The 22,418-nt window shown below is 38.9% G+C and overlaps 1 protein-coding gene across 3 annotated transcripts in view; it reads left to right on the forward strand.

Annotated features, from left to right (window-relative positions):
* Positions 1-22,418, forward strand: part of ALDH1A2 (aldehyde dehydrogenase 1 family member A2) — a 186,645-nt gene that overhangs the window by 66,093 nt on the left and 98,134 nt on the right. Inside the window, exons 1-2 of one of the 3 annotated variants that reach the window (XM_007479682.3) lie at positions 7,459-7,666; positions 8,691-9,047. The exons of 1 other annotated variant lie outside the window; for it this stretch is intronic. In XM_007479682.3, the coding sequence (XP_007479744.1) occupies positions 8,931-9,047 (117 nt within the window). In that variant the 5' untranslated portion in view covers positions 7,459-7,666; positions 8,691-8,930. Of the gene's footprint in view, positions 1-7,458; positions 7,667-8,465; positions 9,048-22,418 lie in introns of those variants that run through there. One more of the 3 variants, XM_001368117.4, reaches the window with a different exon arrangement.

Raw genomic sequence — 22,418 nt, forward strand, 5'->3', positions numbered from 1 at the left:
CCAGCTCTCTTGCCTTTCTGAAGATCATGTTCCATGCCTTACGATCATTCAGCGTAGAACTTGCAAGGTCTTGTGTGACCCTGATTGGCATTCCTTTATATCTAAATTGTCTTTTTCTGGCTTCCTGTAGGATTTTTTCTTTTGTTTGATAGCTTTGGAATTTGGCAATTACATTCCTGGGAGTTGTCTTTTGGGGGTTTAGTGTAGAAGGTGTTCTGTGAGCTCTGTCAGTGGCTGTATTGCCCCCTTGTTCTAGAATCTCTGGGCAATTTTCTTTGATTATATCTTGTATCACCATGTCCAGTTTGGTGTTTATTTCTGGCTTTTCTGGGAGTCCAATTATTCTTAAATTTTCTCTTCTCCCCCTGTTTTCCAGATCTATCACCTTGTCGGTGAGATATTTTATGTTCTCTTCTAATTTCTTGGTGTTTTGGCTTTGCTTTATTAGTTCTTGCTTTAAAGCCTGGTTTTCTTTTACAGTTTGGTCAAACTGGTTTTGTAGATGCGTGAATTTCTTTTGCATCATTTCCCACTTTTCCTCCCAGAGGGCTTCCATCTTTTTGGTCCTTTCTGATTCAAATTCTTCATGTGTTTGTGGAGAGTTTCTATTTCCTTTGGAAGATTTTGGAGAATTTTCTTGTATATCTTCTTCTATCTGCTCTGTATTTTGTATTTTGGCTCCATAGAATGTGTCCAGAGTCGCCCCTTTCTTCTTATTTTTCTTGGTATTTTGGGGCTTCTGTGCTTCTGTGGAGTTTGTCATCTCTGAACGTGGAGGATTGGCTTTTCTTGTCTTTGTCTGGTGATCAGAGGCTTTAGTCCTGGGCTGATGTTGGTTCTATGAGCGTTCCCTGGGTTAAACTGAATATGCCTCACTGGAACTTGAATGGAAGGGTCGGACCACGAGGCCACACTCTCCCCCTGGCTCGATTTCCGGAAGTTGCCTTCAGAATCCCTGGCCGTGAGGCTGTTTCGTAGGCCTGCGGGGGGATGGGCTGCCGCTTCCCCAAGCTCCGAGAGCACAGACTTTCACTGAGACTTGGATAGCAGGATCCAGCCCGTGAGGCTGTCTTGCCCGCCCTGAGGGTTGCTGTTGTTTTGACCAGCTCTCTGCAGCGGAGGCCCCAGGCAGTAACTTTCACCCGGACCGACCAGCTCTTTGCAGCGGAGGCCCCAGGCAGTAACTTTCACCCGGACCAACCGGCTCTCTGCAGCGGAAGCCCCAGGCAGTAACTTTCACCCGGACTGGGACTTGGGTAGAAGACCCTGAGGGTTGTTGTTCCTCAGACCCTGCTCTCTGAGCCCGGCGCGGCTGCCGCTTCCGGGAGCCTTGGACTCTGCGCTCCTACCCCTGAGGTCCGAGGGATCTCGGGTTCTGGCTTTTAAGGGGAGCCGTACCTTTTGAACCGGGTCCAGGTCCAGGAGGAGGGTTCCCAGGGTCTGTGCTGTTGATCGTTTTGAATTTCGGCGCCTTAGGAGCTTCTAGTTTGAGATCGGTCGGGAAGGGTTTTCCGGAGATCTGAGCTTCAGCTTTCTCTAAGCCGCCATCTTAACCGGAAGTCTTGTATTATGTTTTGATTCAAATTGTGATTCTTGAGTCATAACCAATTAGGACTTTTCTCCACATAACCACAAAACATTCATTGCTGTGGGAAATGGTGACTATAGACCATATCAAGGATAGAAAGATTGAATTTCTGGGACTTTTTTATAGTTAATAAATGCCATGATCCCGGCCTCCTTCATTGGACTCTTCTGGACTTTGGAAGGCTAAGGGATATTAACTGACCTTTTGAATTTCTTATAAAAAGTTAATATTCACATTAAATTGAAAAAAGTGCATTTATTTTTATAGCATCTCTTATAATGGGTCCAAAATACTTCATTAAGCATTTATGAATATAAATGTATAAAGTTCTTTATAAGCTTTTTATAATGAATTAAATGCCATTTCTCTATAAATATGCCTTGCATTAAGCTTCCTTGTTAGAATTTTCAGGAAACATTTCAAATAAAATGGTTCAGCCTATCCCTATTCGAGATGAATGAGATCATTAGGAAACATTCATATCTGAAATAAAGACTCAGATCATTCAGCACACAACCTAGGGGCTGTAATTTTTAAAATATTCCAAATAATGAGTCTCTTTCAAATCATTAGGCTTAGAGACATTTAAGGAACTGATTCAATTAACCCAGAGAGGGGAAATGCTATAATGTGTGATTTATTTTTTGCAGATAAATTAAAATGCAAGTATCTATTGGAAAAGGTGGGTTGTCAGCATGGCTAGTAATGGGAACACAAAGGCAATTAGGCTGGGCCACCTGAGACTAAAATAACTCGTGCACAGCAGAGCTTAACGTTCAAGCTGGACATTCTGTTATTGCTTAAAAAATAAATAAATAATAAATTGTTTAAAGTCTTCTAAAGGGGGGAATCATCATGCTCCATGTTTTATTTGCCTCAGTGATTCTAAAACATTACCCTGTCTTTCCCCCGTAGCTGCTTTTGAAATATAGACCTCTAAACGTCCTGGCTTCATACTTCCAAGTCCAAAATTGTGCAAAGGTGGTATTTTGAATTACAGTCTTGCTTGCTTCACTTAGCTGAGGAAACATTGGGCAAAGAGTCTCTTTTTCTTTTCTGTAACTGTGATATTGACTCCAATATTGAGATTCAATAATTTTTCATAAAGAAATAGAGTATACTCTATTTATCTTCCCTTGGAGAGAGACTTTCTTATACAATGTATTCTAAACAGTAAATTAAGATAGCTCAAGAGGACAGAAGAGAGAAACACACAGTTGAAGATACATTTTTTTCTGAGGCAATGGAAAAGACTATAAAGGTTGATAGGGTAAGAGATGTACCACTGAAGCAAATCTTGAAGGTTGGGTAATCATTTTACCTCCTCATTTTACAGATGAGCAAATTGAGATTCAGAGAAACAAAATAACACAAATAGTAAGGAGCAGATCTGGGTTTGAATTCCAGTTGTTCAGACTAAATCCAGGGTTTTTTTCCACTGGTGCCAGGTGGCCTCAGGAGATATGAAATAAAGAAGGTTTATGTATGAAATGATAAAACAGAAGGGGGTGGAGAGAAAGAATATGGGCAGGAGAGAAAGAAACAGAAGGTGAAGGTACCTATTGAGACACTAAGTTAGAGAGAGAATAATTAAGTGATGGTGGCAGTCAGAGAAACCACTGATTTTGGAAATAAAGAGCCTGGGTTCAAATATTGGCTTTACAATTTAGGTGACCTTTAGTAAATTATTTAATGTCTCCAGGCCTCTCTTTCCTCACCTGTAAAATAAGGAGGTTGTACAAGATGACCTTTGAGGTCCCTTCAAGTTCTAAATATATGAATCTCTATATTAAATCCTGAAATACACAGAAATCAAGGAGATTGTAGAAGTTGAGTTCAGGCTTCATGAATCACTTTGGAGTGAACTTATTGAGGAACATTGTTCTTATTTGAGGAATTTAAAGAATTTAGATAGAGCAGGGACATCTTACAAAAGGCAGCTGTCATCATGGGTTACAGATTGGGGGTAGGGAGCATGGGTTTTTAAAAAGTGAGCAATAAATGCCTACTATCCCAGGGTAGGTAGTATTCTGGACAAGCTTACAGATGTGAGAAATGGGAAAATCCAAGGTCAGAGATGAGATCAGAAAAAGAGGAGGAGAAGGAGAAGGAGAAGGAGGAGGGGAATGTTGGTTAATGGAGTGAGGTGATAGATTCAAGATGCAGAATGAGGCATATTTTTTTTGACATGGTTACTGTGGGAATTTGTTCTGCTTAATTATGTATATTTGTTCAAAGGGTTTTCACATTGCCCCCCCCCCCTAGTGGGAGAAAATAGGACAAAGATAGAATTAAATGTCAATTAATTGAAAATAGAATAGAATAGAATATTTGAATAAGAAAGAATAGATGGGTTATAATTATTTTCACATGTTTTTGGACATTTAATAATTAGTGGTTTGGTTAAAAGCTATTCTTTATTTGCTATTAAAACCAGAGGAAATCAATAGGGTCTAATCTATTACCCACAAACCAAGTGTGGCCCATTTGACCTCTAGGATATAGAATACCTCAAAATTTTCAGCAGAAAATGTTTTTACCCAGTTAGTTATCCATTTTATCCAATTAGATATTGCGTTTTATTTAAGCTAATAGAATCTAACCACACCCTCTTCCCTGATCCATCAGATGACCACTAGGTGTCATGCTAGCAGTCTGGAAATACAGAACCTTGGGATTATAAAGAACTTTATAGAGGCAGTTTTGACCAACTTAGACCGAATAAGGATCTTTTCTATAGCATATAAGATAAATTCTCATTCCCTTATCCAGCAACCCATTCTGATTTTGTATAGTCCTAATCATTAGCTTTTCCTTATATTAAACCTAAATATATACTTCTGCAATTTGCACCCATTATGGTTCCTGATTATCCCCTCTGAAGCTTAATAGATCAATTCTCACATCTCTTCCTCATTCCAGCTCTTAAACTGGACAGCTATTATGTCCACTCTTCTGGGTTTTCTCTTTTCCAGTTTTTTTTTTTTTTCCAGTAAGGAGTTGGAAGGATGCTGCCATGTCACTGCTATGCAGCCATCAGATCTACTCACATTTGATTGACGTTATTTAAATCCATCAACATTTACTAAGTGCTTATAGAATACGAAGCTCCATATGAGGAACTAGAGAAGATACAAAAGTTAGAAAAGCACAGTCTCTGCCCATTCTTGTCTACTTTCTGTGACAATGTAAAGAATATTGAAAAAAATCCATATGGCTCATACATGTAGGAATTTCCACCCCCACCCCCCAAATAAAATCAAAAGTAGATGCCTCTAAACTAGGATTAACAAATCATGGATGAAATGAGCAATACCATGGATAAGGTTACAGATAAAGTGATTGGACACTGAAGCCTTCATACTGACGATTTTGTCAACTATATAGTAAACACTTAAATATTTGTTTCATTGAATTAAATGGGGAATATACTAAATATCTTGCTTGAATTGATTAATAATGACTAAGTAGTACTAGAGTATAATGCCAGAACTATATTGTGATGTGTAGGGAATTTTAGGACATATTGGATATAAAAGTAATGTGGGACACCATCTTGTTCTATAGTTTTTAAGGTCTAAAATGAAACATCTATGAATCCTTCCTGTAATACCATACTAGCTGTGGACAGATCATTAAACCTCTCTATGCTTGTTTCTTAATCTGTAAAATGGGAATAAAAATAGCACAGAATATCTCACAATATTATTTTGAGGTTCAAAAGGGATATACATGTAAAGTGCTTTGCAAATGTCAATATACTATAACATAATATAATAATTATACTAAATATTAATATACTACACTATTAAATATATAAGATAGTTATTATCATGAAATAATCAGAAAATGCAAGGCAATTATAGAGCTTTACTTATTAAGATGGGGTCTTTTAGAATGATGTCTTCAGAGATCACATCTAGGGCCACACATATAACAAGTAACTGAGGCTATATTTGAATGCAGGTCTTCCTGACTCCAAATACAGTGCCCAAATTACTAAGCCATATGTCTTCTCATTTGTTTTTATAATTTTAGATCTGCAGTGAGACAAAAACTTATCTTCCTCCTCTTCATGGTATTAGTCTTTGCTGTGATATTGCTTAAAAGAACACTGGCTAAAGGCAGCTAGGTAGCACAGTGGATAAAGCACCAGACCTGGTGTTGAGAGGACCTGGGTTCAAATGTGACCTCAGATACTTAGTCTGTGGGTGACCCTGGGCAAGTTACTTTATCCCAGTTGCCTTAGTCCTTGTTTGTCTTCTTACTATAGAACTGAATTCTAAGACAGAAGATAAAGGCTTAAGAAAAAAGTACACTGACTAATCCTTGAAAAGATTTGTAATGAATGTTTTCCAATTAGTTATATTATTTTATTATATTAATATATACTATATATAACATTTGTCTGACATATGATTAAATAATGGGCTTACTTTCAATTTATGACAGTAATTCCTTTTACTTCTAGACTATAAATTCCTCTACATGGTCCCCTTTACCTAATATAGTAACCTGTACAAAGTAAGTGCTTAATAAATGTTTTCAAATTATTCCATAGCCACTTTTCTTTTTTCTTATTAATGTCTCTACCTCCTCATTACCTCTTTGCTCCTAAAATCAATCAGACCCTACTTTCCCCCCCAAAATTTCTCTGTTTATTTACATCAACACTCACTCATTCACTTGATGCTAAGTTCCTACAGTGTGCCTGTGGTCCCATCTTTTGGTCAAACTCATAGAAAGGACTTTCTAGTCTCTTTGCAAACTGGAAATACACCCCTAGGCAAATTACAAGTTAAATAACAGAGACTTTGTGACTCTGGAACCTTTTTCTCTGAGGGCTACAAAATCTCAAGTTTCCTTTTTCATTTCTACATTTCTTCATCAGGAGTCTGAGTGCTCATTTAGACTTCTACAATAAGGGTTGGTATTCTTTCCAGCTTTAATACAGAAAAGACAAATAGCAGGAGTGACTCGATTGGTTTCTGAAACCAGTGCAATATGAAATTATAATTGCTTCTGAAACAGCAATCAATGAGCTCTCACCAGGTGAGAATCGAGGAACAAGACAGCATGCTAGACCCTGCACAATGGAAAAACAGAGCATAATCCCAGGAATCTTGTCAGGTTTGGACTAGCAGATGTGACTTGTGGGAAGAAGAAAAAGGTTTCCTTTATTACTTTCTGCTCCAAATTTAAAGACTGGGCTCAGAGCTCTGTCTCAGGAGAGGTTGTGGGGAGGGTCCTTTTCCCTTCCCCAGATCTGGTGGGGAATTTTTGTAGGCAGGCAAAAGGATAGGGATGTAAAAATAAATGAAAAAAAAATTAATGGAGGGGAGAAGAGGCAAAGAAGCACAAAGAAAAGAAGCCTGGATATGGAGAGGGAGGTCACAAGATCAGTGGATTTGGGGTTAGAATCAACCAAAAAAAATACATTTATTAAGGCCCTTTTTTATGCCACATACCCCTCCTCTTGCTGGGGACACAAATAAAAAGCCCTAAGAGGGGTTTTAACGATTTCGAGTAGAACATTCCTGTACTTAAGAAAAAGAACGCATGGAAAGGAGGACAGAAAAGGAAATATAAAAAGATGAGCAGGAAAGGTATGCAAACAGTAATAGAATGACTAAGGGACTTGTCCCAGGTGGGATCCCCCACTCCCAGTCCTATGTCCAGCCTTGGCCCTCCCTTCACTGAGCTCTGAGTCCAGCAGAGGGCAGCAGCTCAACAGGAGAAGACGTCTGGCCCTGGGGCGCAGATGGGAGGGGAGGCGGAGAGAACCGAGGGCGTGGGCACTTTTGAAGGAGGGTGTAAGAGGGAGGAGAAAGTTTTCTTCTTGAACTGAAGCTTGCGGAGATCCGACCAGCTAAAGTCGGGGTCTTGAGCATCTCTCGGCATTTTGGAGGGGAAGGGGGGCCGGTTCTCCGGGGGAGGAGCCCCTTAATTCTGCGTCCTTCGCCTTCTTGTTTCTTGTGGAGGCGAGGGACTTCGAGGAGCGTTACTTTCCCATCTCCCGGTTCTCTCCCTCCCTGACAGCCACTTTGGAAAAGGCAGAGTTGCGCGACCGAGACTATGGTGTGTGGCGGGCGGGACTCGGGGATAGAAAAGAAATTGAGCAATGTCCCCCCACCCCCCTAACCCTCGCCCACAACTCCTCTCCTACGAGATAGACAAAAATTCAGCTCCGAACTCAGTCTACTGAACGCCACGGCTGGGCTTCTCTCTGAATTTGTTAGTCCTAACCCGAATTGGGCATCTGCACCCAACCTGGGTGCGCAGGACAGTGCCATTAACCCAGGCACTCCGTTTGGGCATCACCTCTGGTGTCTCTTTGCACGCTAAGGGAAAGTTGTATCCAGGTCCTCGACGGTTTGCAGGGATCGAGGGGAAAGCAAACTTCGCAGGCTCCTCTGCCCACGTCCCCTTCCCCAACCCTCAATCCTTCCCCTTCCCCCCCCTCCCCCGCCGAGAGCGCCCAGGAAGCAGTTTGTGGAGAGAGCTCTTTCAGGTTCCAGTAGCTAGAGAATATAGAATTGGATCATCCCAGAGGTCACCCCTCCTCAATTCGCTCCTCCCCGCTTTGTCCCCCAGTTTAGCACTTGGCTGCTAATTCATTTTTCCAAAACTAACCAACTCTGCTCTTCTAAGCAAAGTCCTCAGTTCCTGCTTAGGCACCCCCTAAGATTTCTTCCCAGGTGCGCCTAGTCCCAAGGTGCTAATTCTGCTTAAAGGATGAGGGGATAAACCTCTCCACTCGGTCCACCCCTATCCCGCCTCCCTCCCTCCCCAGTACCTAGGACCCCTGTGTTCAGCTCCTCCTCTTCTCCCCACCCTCTCCACCTTCCAGGCACGACTGGGGGTTGGGAATCCAGGGAGGGGGTACTTTGGATTTGGGGAGCAGTAATAAGGTTCTCCTATGAAGGAATGGGGGGATAGGGTGGGAGGAAAGAAAGGGGGGCGGTGGTGATGGAGGAGGGGAGGGGTGGACTTGACCAAGTGAGCGCCCGTGACCTGTTGCGTGCTGATTGACTTAAGCCTTTCTCCCTGATCGGAGCTGAGTGGTTTATGTAAATAGAGGATTTTAATTCTATCGTCCTAGGTAGGATGGACCAGCCCCCCTTGCCTCTGCCCTCATGTCCAATAAGAAGAGACCCAGCTTGACACCTGCCTATATACAGAGCGAGAGCTAAATCTTCCACACTGATCCCCGGGACATATATATATATGTATATATCTATAATATATACACACATATACATACTTGCCTCTCTCTATATATGAGAGCTAGAGAAACTCCAAGGCGAGGAAAAGGGTGTGTGTGCTAGGAAATCCCAAGATCATGACTTCTAGTAAAATTGAGATGCCTGGAGAGGTGAAGGCAGACCCCACCGCCCTGATGGCATCACTGCACCTTTTACCTTCGCCCACACTCAACCTTGAGATCAAATATACCAAGGTAAGTAGACACCATTGTCCTCTTCAGCACGGATTCCTTTCTGGAAGAGGGTTTTGTTTTTTTTTAATTGATTAAATTTTTTTTTTTTGGCGGGGTTTGGGGGTGGGATAGGAGGGAACAATGAGCTGAAGGAGGTTAGAGGTCCATTCTAGTCTGACCTCCCCAGGTCCTGCGACTGAAATCCCAAAGGAACAGCTTTTTAGGAGATCCGTAAAGATCTTGGAAAGCTCCAAACTGATGATGGTTAAGGGTAGGCTCTTTCCTCAATCCATCTCTGTTTTCTGTTGGTCTAGAGTGACCCTCATACATTTATTTCTCTTGCTCCTGACTGCTCAAAAGGAAGTTATACGAACAACTTCAACTTTTCAGAGGGCAAAGGAGAGAGTCTTTTTTTACCTTAGCTTACTTCTTTGCTCCCTGGGGCTTCTTGATTTTTCAGTTTTAAGTGTTTCAAGGGCTGTCCTTTCTCCCAGGTTGTTGTATCTTGGACGAAGTCTCTGGACTAATTTTGCCCTTGAATTGACATTGTTGTGGGTGACTTTTTTTTTCCTGTAGAAAATTGTGAAGACGAAAAATGTTGGTGCTTATTTCAAGAATTGCAAGAAAACTGTTAATATTAAAGCGTAGCTCTGATAACCTACCGGTATTTCATTTGAATGTTGCAGAAAGTTACTTTCCCCCTAGGATCCTTAGAAACTAAGCATTTAAGTGTATGCTAACAGGTTCACTTTGGAGTTCAAGTTTTTTATAACCAACTTTGACATCTTGAGAGCCAAAATCAAGAAGGGTTTTTCATTCCTAAAGGGAAAAAAGAATACACTTTCTCCATTTGACTATAAATCGTCCTTAAAATTTCTTCCCATCTTTTTTTTTTTCCTATCGAACATTGTTTGCTAAGTTAAACCATACTTCCTGGGAGATTTGTAACTGGCATTTAAAAAAATGAAATAGAAGGGGGGCGGAATATGATTCCAGATTTCTTGTAGCTTATTCTAAAAATCTCATTTGCGTTTGTCTATTTTGTTTAGCGATTTTTTTTCCTGGAAAAAAAAAAAGTTTCCCTTTTACTTTTTTAAGAAGTCAGCACTGAAAGGTGTTTTCTGGCAAACTGTTGACAGTGAAAACTCTTTAGTAAGAAAATCTGTTGTTATATTCTACATTTAGGGCTTATGGTAAATAAACTGTATTGATTGAATCGAAATGTTAAATAATAGGTGCTTTCACTTGTACTAAGTTTTAGGAACTAAATGTGGATAACACATTATGAATGACAAATGGATTTAGTTTACCTGTATATGTGACAAATGAAGGAAGGGAGGTAGAATGAAAAATTATTAATGGGTACAGCTATTTAGCCATCTTTGCAAAACAATTGTGCTCATCTTTTCTCAAATTTTGCAAAAAAAAAGGAATAAAGTAGGGGGCGGGAAGGGGAAGGAGAAAGATTTCTAAATATAAAAGCTACAATACTGAACAGGTCCCTTACTTGCTCAATATAAAATAACTTATTAATTAAAAATAAAAATTAAGATCTAACAATTCTTGGTGGCTATGGACTAGAGAATAAATAATGATGGCTTTACTGACAAAAGGACAAAAAAGATCCTTCATTAACCTTTCGGGGTTTGTCTTTACTGTTCTTTTGGCCACATTTTCTGTACAGCCTCTTCAGAGAGCTAAAGTTAGGGCTGGAGCAGGTATCTATCTCAGGTTTTAATTTTGAGACTTCTCAGGTTCTCTTGTTCAGCCCGACCCTCCCCCCTTCTCCCTCCTCCCCTTTCCTCTCCCCTGTTGGCTTCTGTAGGAAAGACAACTGATTTATAGCTAATTGGAGCCTTTAATGTGAAGTCTTAGCTGGAGAAGACTTTTATCTGGTATCCACTTTCCCACTTATTACAAAGAAAAACAATTAGAAATGAAAGAATGGATTGCAACCTGATTCTTTAATTTGTGGGGAGGAGGCACTTCATTTCTTGTGTGACAAACAGCCCCCATAAACACTAACACTAATCCAAAGGAAAGCACTTTCCCCCAAACTTGTAAAATCAGATATCTGTGAACATTCCCAGCAGTGCTCCTCTGGTTTTTAACTTGAGCCCCTACACTTGCATATATCCCAAGCAGTGAGGCAAAACACTTCTTAAAGTCCTGAGCACAAGCCACATGGAAAGGTTTTTTTTTAAAAAAACAATTTAGGATTATAGTTCCTTAACCTAGGGTAAAACAAGGAAAAGGGGGCTCTTGGATTAGAAAAAACAAGTATAATTAATTTGCAAATATTAGTTTCCCCCCAAAATGATTCAATGTAAAATGGATAATTATGAATTTCTTAGGAGCCCCTAAGATAAAAATATAGAAGCTTTAAAATTTTAAAGTATCACATTTTTAGGGTTCATAGAATCACCCACATAATACAGGCCTTAAATTTGTATTTCCTTGAGATAGTATATGATACAAAAAGAAAAGGTCTCTTAATGAAGTTTTTGTCATTTCAAGGGGACAGGTCTTTTGTGGATGGTATTATTTATAATTTTCTTTACTTTTTCAGACTGCCATATGTCACTGCATACAAATAAATGGTTTATTAAGGATAGGTAGACATTTCAGTATGCATTTAGAGTACTTTTCATTTCTCTCTTTTCATTTCTCAAAAATGAATTGGTATTCATTTTTTTCCCTAAAATAAGATTTAATTTCTCCCCTGTTAAGAGCCTTTTGTAAAAATTTTTGTCCAAAGAGTTAAGATGACTTGACTAAGGCAATTCTGCTAGTTTAGCACAGAACCAAGAACCTCTGTCTTATCTGTCTGTCATCTATCATCTATCTAATCTATCTTAACAGACACTCAAATTCTTGCTCTGGAATACATAAGAGAAGCAGGGTTCAGTGATTGTATCTCCAAATCAAATTCATCATTACTTAGGTTACTGGAGAGAAAACCTCTAAATCTTTTCATTGACCTTAAAGAGGTGAAAACCAAACCCCAGATCAGCAGATGTCACTGAAAGCTCCAATCTCCAGTGAGTATGATGTCCAGTCACACTATCCCTTTTTGAGGGGGATATCTATTCTTACCTAATGTCTATTCTTAGTACTAGGGTTCTAAGGGTTTGGATTGATTTTGTTTGAGGGGTGTGTGTGTGTGTGTGTGTGTGTGTGTGTGTGTGTGTGTGTGTGTGTGTGTGTGTGTTTTATGATTCTAAACTGAAGAGGTCACCAAGAAGAGAGGAGATGCTAGAGAAGGAAGAAGGACCTCAGGAGCAATAGGAACCAGTTTGAGATGTGGGAAAAGTAGTCTGTTTCCCCAATGACAAATCTCAGCAGTTAGTATAGAGTTTTGGTCAACTTTAAAGCTAAACTCGGAATTTAGAGTGAGAAGGGACCTTAGAGATCTAGTACCATTTTCTCATTTTGTAGACAGAACACTTGCCACTTACCTAACTTCACACTGCTGGTATTTGGTGGAGCTGGGCTTTGAATTCAGGTCCTCTGAATGCATGGCTCAGCATATCATAAGGCAGGGGTACCTGGCCTGGAGTAATCAAACACCCCTCCCTTCAATTTTGGGATTATCAGAAGCCTTTCAAGAAGGCAGGGGGAATATTTAGTGAATAATGATATTATCCTATTGAAATATTTCAAAAGTAAAAGTGTTAGACCAAAAAGTGTTACATATCCAAGTTTTTTTTTTATAAGAAGTGCTTCATTTTATTTCATATGTCTGGTAAACTCTAGAAAATATTTCCTTTCATAGGGAATATTGAAAAACAAGGGAAATGGGAATTAAAAAAAGAATGGGCGATCATTGGGATAGGCATGGGTTTGTAACCTTTTTTTCTGTCATAGACTTCTTTCATAATCTGGTGAAGCCTATGGATCATTTTCTCAGAACAATGTTGTTTTTAAAAAAATCAATAATAGAAAATACTAAATTTCAATTAGAGATTAGTGAAAGTAAAGATCTATTTTTCCCCATCCAAACTTATAGCCCCTCCATAAACATGAGGAGTCTGTGGATACAATCTTAAGAACCTCTGTTATCAGTGAACAAATACTGAATGATCATTGATGGGTGCTTGCCTGATAAATTTGTGCCCTAAGAAAATTTCATCTAGATTCTAGTAGGTGCTTTGGGGGAAACTTATCCTTATCACCCTTACATTTTCTCTTTCACTGTGGCCACTTCCAGGTATTAATAGCTTTTCTCATTAAGCTAATGACCTATACATCACTTTTTTTTTCCTGAGAACACATGAATTCAGAACCTATTCTTAACAATATGTCATTTAAATTGTTCCAACATGGGCTGGTTTAGATATACATGTGATAAGTTTAATTTGTGGTTGTACTATCTGGATTAATTAGGACCTCCTAAAAAGGCCAAGCAAGCCAAGATTAATGCTAAATGCATTTATTGGCACTTTAGAAAAATTATTTGAATTGCTATACATCCTTCTTAGAGATGCTGATTAAACAGTTTAAAGCTCCATAAAAGAATTAATTCTTTGAAAATAAGTGCAGGGAATTGGGAGAAAAGTCACTATTGAATTATATGAAATATTTTTATTGCCACCAACTATCATAGGACCACTTTCTTTCTTTTTCTTTCTTTCTTTTTTTTTAAACTCTTACCTTCTGTCTTGGAGTCAATACTGTGTATTGGTTCCAAGGCAGAAGAGTGGTAAGGACTAGGCAATGGGGGTCAAGTGACTTGCCCAAGGTCACACAACTGGGAAGTGTCTGAGGTCAGATTTGAACCTAGGACCTCTCATCTCTAGGGCTAGCTCTCAATCCACTGAGCTACCCAGCTGCCCCCTCACTTTCTATATACAATGGAAACTTTATTGAATTTCATTGAATTCCAGCATCAAGTCCAATGGATATGGAATCTGAAAGAGATCAACTAGGCCTGGCTGTGCCATTCTTAGCCCAGAAATCTTAGTGGTTAGAGAAAATACAAACTCCTTTGTCTAGCATTTAAATTTCTTCCACTTATATTATATTATGATATGTTTTGCTATGTTGTATTAGAATTTATTATATTCTATCATATGAATTATATATTATAATGTAGTATATATCATATTGCATTATGGTAATCATATAATACATAATATTAATGATGATATTATGTCATATTATATCATGTCACATCATGTACTATCATATCCTATATCATATCATATTATATTTTATTACATTGCATCATATTATATTGTATTAATTAGTTATTCCCTAACCAAGCCTACAGCCTTCCACCACCATGCATCCTGCAGGGGCCATTCCATTCCATTGGCTCAAATGTACCTTTCTCCACATCTCTCTCTTTTTACTAGGTCTATTTCAGGTGGCAAATTCTTTCTGAAGCCTTCCCTGCTTCTTCCAGCTAAAAGTAATCTTCCCCTCTTAAGTGCTCTTATATCATCCCTTTATTCCCATCTTTCCTCCATTCCTTGGTCCCATTCTCCTTGGAGTCTTATCTCCTTGTACAATATGGTGGTCAGATTCTTCTAGAGAAGTTCCTTGAGGGAAGGTCTTGGTTTGCTATTTATCTCCACTAGCACAAGGAAGTGACCTTCCTAAGTGTTTTGCCCAACTCAATGGAAGAGGAAAGAGAGAAAGATAAAAGTGGAAGCATTTGGAAGAGGGAGGGAAGAAGAAGAAAGAGAAAGCGGGAGGAGGGAAAGCTTGTCCTGAAGGCTTAATGGATCAAAAAAAGAGCTTAGCAGGACTCTGGTTTGGTCTTTGCTAGCAGACATCTGAATTTACCTTTCTGTACCTAGCACACAGGGTGGCTGTCCGGATCAAATGAGATCATGCATGTAAAGTGCGCTGTAAACCTTTAAAGCCTATATAAATGTCAGCAAACTAGTTTAACTTGGGACTTTGCTGTGTTTAGGCTACAGGTGGAATTTTTCTGTAGACTTTTTACTAGGAGTGCTCCAATAGAGAGTCATTTCTTTTATTTCAATCTGCCGACTCTCATATTGAATGATAGTGCTCACTGAAGTGTTTACACGGGTTAAAAAGAAAAAGGATGCTTTGTACCTCCTTGGGTGAGAATTAGAAGCTATTTAAGACATTGTACTTGTTCTCAAGGAGCTGTACAATCATTTTAGAGGAATTATGGTCCGAAATTCAATATGGATGAAAATAGGTAATGCTTCATTAAATTGGGCCTCAGAGAATTATAAATTGGCTTCCTCATCTGGGCCCTTTTTCTGCATCAGTAAAATAAGGAGGTTGAGAGAGAACTTGGAACTCAAACGTTTTTAAAAGAATTTTTTAAAATTACATATAATTGGGAAACATTGAATGAAATAAGTAATACTATATTAAAAGCTCAAAAAAAAAAAATGAGGAAGTTGGTCAAATGGTTCTAAGATCCCCTCTGGGCCTGGATCTGTGATCCTATCTATGACCAGTCTGGATCAAGATAAAAACATTTGTAGCTTCAAGAAGTCCTTATTTTCTGACAAAGTATCTGCTTTTTCAATATGCAAAGATTATAAACCACTTTATCTATCTTATAGCTGTGGTACTAACATTTATGACTCTCCTTTTAAAAAGGACCTCAACTAATATTTCTGGTTTTGGGATGCAATTGTGCAGAAATTCCTACGGCCAATTATCCTGGAATTGTCTAAACTGGGAGGTGTCTCTAATGATGGGCACAATTTTATATACCCTACAGGACCTTCTAGTCCTAGAATGAGTGTTTTAGTGATAAATTACTCATATAATTTTGGATTTAGGTGTTCATTAAGTATATTTATGCATTTTGAAACACTTTGATTTCTTTTTGATATGCATATATACATGCATACATATACATATAAATAAATTATATATACATATATATATATTTGTAATTTCACAACAATCCAATGAAGCTGGTAGGGCAGGAATTAGGATTATTCTCTTGTTTGTAAGGAATGGGGCCAAGCTCTGGATTGGTTATTTCATCCTATTGTGGAAGTTCTCACCAATCTGTAATTCCTTTGTAATATATAACATAAGGGAGTTTCCTGGAAAACCAAGAAGTCATGATTTACCCCATGCTCATACAGACAGTAAGTGTCAGAGGCAGGACTTAGACATGCCCTCCAGTCACTAGGCCACCCACACTGCCTCTCTGGGGCCAGTATTATAATAGCCATGTGACAGATAAGGGAATTGAGACTCAGAGGTTAAATGACTTACCCAAGGTCACACAATGAATTCATGAACTAGACTCATTTCTCCTGAGCCAAGACATCTAGTTTAGGAAAGTATGCTACTACTCAGTTATGGACATCTTCAAGTCCTTGTGGAATTATATTTATTAGTTCATTTCTTTAAAAAAAAATTAATTGACAACATCCCCCCCCCCCATTAAGTCTTCAAAATATGGGGAGGAACCATCTTCATGAGATTTTAAAGTATTCAGACACAGGAACACAGACTAAGGGCTGGAAGAGATCTTGGACATGATCTGCTTCAATGCCCACATTTCACAGTTGAAGAAACTGAGAAGAAGAGGTGAAATGACTTGCTGGGGGAATGACAACAACAATAATAATACAACAACAATAGCTAATGTTTATATAGTGCCTACTATGTGCCAGGCATTGCACCAAGTGCTTTATCTTATTTGTTAAATGATCTCATTTGCTTCTCACAACAACCCTAAGAAGTAGGTGCTATTATTATCCCTATTTTACACATGAGGAAACTGAGGCAAACAAAGGTGGCTTGTCTGGGGTAGCATAGCTACTAAGTGTCTGACATTAGATTTGAACTCTGGTCTTCTTTATTCTATCCATTGAGCAGCTGGGCTGCCCCAGTAAGGTACCAACTTCCAGAGCTAGAATTTCAAGTCCCATCCTCTGACTCCTCCATCCAGAGAGCTCCTGGCCACTGAGCCTGAGAGCTTTCTATTCCCCTTAGTGCCTCAGGGACATGGAACCTGGATCTGATGGCTTGTTTGGTAAACCATGTTGCCAAACTCCTTCACTGATATCTTCACTTGATAAATGATTCTTATTATTCATTTCTTAAAAAAAAAAAAACCCAGTAAGGCAAATTCTTGGTTATGGACAGGTAGAAATGGATTTGTTTCTCAAATTGTTTCTTTTCAAACTCTAGTCATTGGGTGTTCATTCCATTGCTGGGCAGACTCTCTTGGCTCGCATGATTTGGAAAGGCAACCGACCATTAAGAAATTCTAGTTTGAAAGATAATTGGAAAGTTTCTCTATTCTTTTCTCCCTACTCAAGTTTGCTTCGCTCTTAACAGCCTTTTCTTAGAGCTCAACATAGAGATTTATTGGTTTTTCTGGGGTATGTTCAAAATTATGCTCATGACTCAACATTTTACTTAAAAATTTTTTTAACAATGTAGGGAATCCCCTATTCTCTTTCTTTGCTCCTGTTTCATTACTTACAAAAGTGGTTGTCTGCTCTATTTCCTCGAGGCACTCTATGGCAATGGAAAGAGAATTAGCCAGGGAGACTAGAGAACTGGATTCTAGTCCTGGTTCTGCTCCTAGCTAGCTGCATGCACGACTTTGGAAAAGTCATCTTTTTAGTTTCCATTTTCTCATCTGTAAAAGGTTCAGAGTTAAACTAAATAGATGCCTTTAAAGTTTTAAGCATGTTTTCAAAATGATTGGATGGAGGGAAAAGGAAGAGTTCAATAGTTTTCATGCCACTTTCAATATCTTTCAGGATTTTTTCTATTGAATACTCAGATTATTTTGAGTCAGAATGTATTAAAGGATATTTGACTTTTCCCATCATGCCACCAGGCTAGTGCCTGGGAAACAGTATTGGCTTTGAAGTCAGAGCATCTGGGGACAAATCCTTCCTCTGCTACTACATATGTGACTTTGGGGCCTCAGTTTCCTCAGCTTTAAAATGAGAGGATTTGGGGCTAAGATGAACTCCCAAATCCCTCATGTTTCTGAAGCTATGATTATGTGACCATTAGTCTTCAGGTAGTGGAATTCTCAGAACTACTAGTGGAATATTGTGTCCATTCAGGTGAAGTATTATTCAGATTATTACTTATTGCCATGCCAGAAAATAGTTGCCTTCCCATTGTGCACTAATATTCTAACTCATTATTGTTCAGTTTAATTCAAGTATTTATTGTCTTCTACTTGCAAGGCATCATATCACCTGACAAAGGACAAATATCCCTTATACTTATGGCGTTTACATTCTTCTTGTTTTTCTGACTTTGAAAATTAAACTTATCTTTTTTGTATATGCATCAATTTTTCAGAATCTAGCATAATACATTATATAATTATGTACTTAATAACTCCATTTTGATGAGCAAATTATGAAAAATTATCAACAAATTCAATCCCTACCCTCTCATCTACTTTTTAGCCAGCTAGGTGGCACAGTGGATAAAGTGTCAGACCCGAAGTCAGGAAAACTCATCTTTCCAAGTTCAAATCTAGCCTTAGACACTTAGCTTGCCGGGTAACTCTGAGAAAGTCACTTAAACTTGTTTGCCTCAGTTTCCTCATTTATAAAGTGAGCTAGAGAAGGAAAAAACAAATCACTCCAGTATTGATGCCAAGAAAACTCCAAATGGGGTCATGAGGAGTCAGACATGATTGAAATGACTGAACAACAACAAGACACATTCACAGAATCATCCTGCAGTTATACTGTAAGGGGACATTTAAATCACTGTGTCCTCACTGAACTTTATAGTAAACTGAAACTTAGAAAAACAAAATGACTCTTGCCCAAAGTCACAGAGAGAGTAAATGGGTAAATTCAATTCTTGAACCCAGGTATTCTAATTACAGTATTGATTCTAGGAAAGTAAGAGTTAAAAAATAAAAAGGATACTAAGAGAGAAGGAAAAAAAATAAAACAAAACATAATGGAATTAGAGCAATTAGGTATCACAGTGGTTAGAGCTCCAGGCATGGAGTCAGGAGGCCTTGGGTTCAAATATGGTCTCAGACACTTCCCAGCTATTTGACCCTGTGCAAGTTGCTTAAACCTGATCGTTGCTCTTCTCTCCTAGAAATGATTCTAAGGCAGAAGATAACAGTTTAAAGAATCATAATGGGATCTTTGAAGTAACTTTTGTTATATTCTATACTAACAGGTTACTTTCACTAGTACAATGCCTTGCACAAAGCAGATGCTTAAAAAGTATTTGCTAAATGAACCAATATTTGCCAAGTTGATTTCCTCTTTATTCACTTGAATGTGTCACAGTTTCTTCTGGAGTGGAGGTTGATAATCGTAATTTGTAAGACAGCCTGAGGATTTGGTGTTTGGGTGGATTTTAAAAATCATCTAGTTTAACTTCCTCATGAAATGAGTTCCCAGAAGATCACAGAGGTAGAAGAACCAGTATTCCAGCAGGGTTTCGTTTGGCCTGCCTCCCTTGCACTTAGCCCAGTGCTGTGAAAATAGCAGGCTCTCAAATAATGGAATCTAATTGGCCCCAGTCCCTGGACTCCAAATCCGGCATTCGTTCCACTATAGTGCCTTGCTTCTGATGCACCTGGTAAGTGCCGTTTGCTAGAGCCATATTGGAGGGTCCACTCTGTTTTTTCTTCCAGGTGGGAACTTTGCTAGTGTCTGTTTCAGAAGGTTCATAGATAGAGAGCTGAGAGGGTCATCAGATGTTATGTAGTCCAACCTCCCCATTTTACAAATGAGGAAACAGAAGCCTAGAGAACTTTAGTTTCCTGTTTCAGATCAACATTCATTCAGCTGTTTCCCAAATCTTTGTGACCCTTTTTGGGGTTTTCATGGCAAAGATACTGGAGTGGTTTACCATTCCCTTCTCCAGCTCATTTGGCAGGTGAGGAAACTGAGACAAACAAAGTTAAGTGACTTTCCCAAAGTCCCACAGCTAGTAAGTGTCTTGGGACTGGATTTGAAGTCAGGAAGATTTCAAGAAATCAGGAGTTGGGGGCAGCTGGGTAGCTCAGGGGATTGAGAGCCAGTCCTAGGGATGGAATGTCATGGGTTCAAATCTGGCCTCAGATACTTCCTAGCTGTGAGACCCTGGAAAAGTCACTTAATCCCCATTACCTAGACCTTACTGCTCATCTGCCTTGGAACCAATATACAGTATTGATTCTAAGACTGAAGGTAAGAAAAAAGAAATCAGGAGTCTTCCTAATTATAGGCCTGGCACTCTTTCCACTTTTCCAGGTCACATAAGTACTATGTGTTTGAAGCAGGATTTGAACCTAGTTTCTTTTACTCCCAAGCCAGGACTTTATCCTCTGTTTCTTGCTTCTTCCTTATTTGTAAAATGAGAATAATACTAATGTATTATACACATTTTAAGGGCTATTATGAAGAAAGTTCCATTGGGAAACCTTCAAGTGATATTCAAAATGAGTTATTACAATTATTGGCTTTAGTATTATTATTTTAGGTAGCAATTTGGAATGTAGAATAGTAGGACCAGTTATTTGGAGCTGAAAGGGACCTTGAAGGTCATGAGTCCCCTCCCACCCACCCCCCTCATTTTAAACTTGAGGAAAAGTTTGAGTGATTTGCCCAGGGTCAAATAGCAAATAAATGCCTAAGGCAGGATTTGGCCTCAGGTCTTCTTGAATACAAGTCCAGGATTCTGTCCACTCATAATACCACTTAGGTGCCATCTGTCCAATTTCACTTAGAGTTGAGATTGCTCAAACTGTTGGGAGCTGGTACATTTTGCATAGACATGTCTCTTAATCTATTCCTCATGTCCCCTTTTGCTGTAGTTCCTTCCAAAATGCAACCTGACATATTGGAGATGCAGTTTCCAGAAGTAGGTGATAGACACTATTCCAGAATTAAATAGGGTGCAGAGGTTCCATCTCATCTTTTCTGAGCAAACCCCTTGTTATTTTTTAATTTGTGTTTGACTCTTCATGACATATTTTGGGATTTTCTTGGCAAAGATCCTCGAATAGTTTGTCATGTTCTTTCCAACTCATTTGAAGGTAAGAAACTAAGGCAAACAGGGTTAAATGACTTGCCCCTGGTCACACAACTAATAAGTGAGGTTGGATTTTGAACTCAGGTCTTACTGACTCCAAGCCCAGACCTTTATCTGCTGTAACACTTAGCTGACAACTACATAATCTACCATTTTCTTTGACCCTCAGTGGAAATTGCTGCATCAGAAAATGACTGACTGGAATAAGAATGGCCTGAATTTCTTGGCTATATCGAACATCTAATATCTTTTCAATTTCTTTGGGGGTGGGGTGATGTTTAAAAATTAGCACTTTCTTGGTGGAAAAATCATACTGGATTCTTTTTTGCTAATGGACCTGCTAGAAGTTGCTTTCCAGAGAAATCCGACCTAATATTCTCCAGATTTTTCACCCCTTATAATTTTAGAAAGAAAACATTACTCCATTTCTTTTTCTTTTTGCTTCTCCAATGCAAACATGTTCTCTTTCTCTCACTTTGTTCCCTCTTCCATCTTTCTCTGCCTCAATGGATCTTTCTTAAGAGAAGCTTTTGACATCTCATTTGTAGGTTAAAGAGTCTTTACCTGTTTTCACAGAGCAGGCTGTGCCTGGGAACCTTTGTGGCCATCAGCTCCTCCAGCTGTTTGTCTAAAATGCTCCTTAGGGAGGCTAAAAGCAATGAACCTGGAATAACCACATTTGACTTCAGGGAGCCCTCTTGAGAATTTAGTAATTACTTAATGGATTGAATTGGCGACATATACTATTCCAGATAACAGCTTGGGTTACATTAAATTAACCTTCACAAATGGGTATTTATTGGTGTACTTTTAAAAGACTACATGTGTTGGCCATAATTGCTCTTCCTTGCTTCTCCATGCTGATGGGTATTTGCACTGTCTGAGTGAAAAATTTCTCAGATTAAAGCCTGGGTGGTAGTTTGAGCCATTTAGTGGTGTGTGCCATTGTGTGAAGCACATTGAGCATAAATCCTGTCTTGTAAACAGCAGGGAGACTAAGGAGATTTGCCCACATTCTGGTGTCATTACTTGGAGTTCCAGCAGAGAAAAAGAGGAGACCATTCGAGAGAGAAGCATAGGGTACAAAGAGAGGATGAGTATTTGAATTCTAGGATCCAACCTATTGAGGACAGATCAGTGTTGAGGATAAGCACACATGTATCCACACACATTCATCTTTTGAGTATTTACACTGTTTGGCCAAAAAGAGGTAGGGGGACAAACAAGTGTTATGCTTTTAATAAACACTCCTGGACTTAAATGCCTTGCTTAAGAGAAATAGGAAGAGTGCATTTTTTTGTAAATGTCCTTATAAAAGAAGAACAAAAGATAACTTTTAAAAGATCAGTGGATGCTGTTATGATGCCGAAGTGTTTTACTTGGCCCCAAATTTTTATAGTCCCTTATCCT

This window comes from Monodelphis domestica, chromosome 1 (assembly GCF_027887165.1).
Source record: "Monodelphis domestica isolate mMonDom1 chromosome 1, mMonDom1.pri, whole genome shotgun sequence".
Taxonomy (NCBI): Eukaryota; Metazoa; Chordata; class Mammalia; order Didelphimorphia; family Didelphidae; genus Monodelphis; species Monodelphis domestica.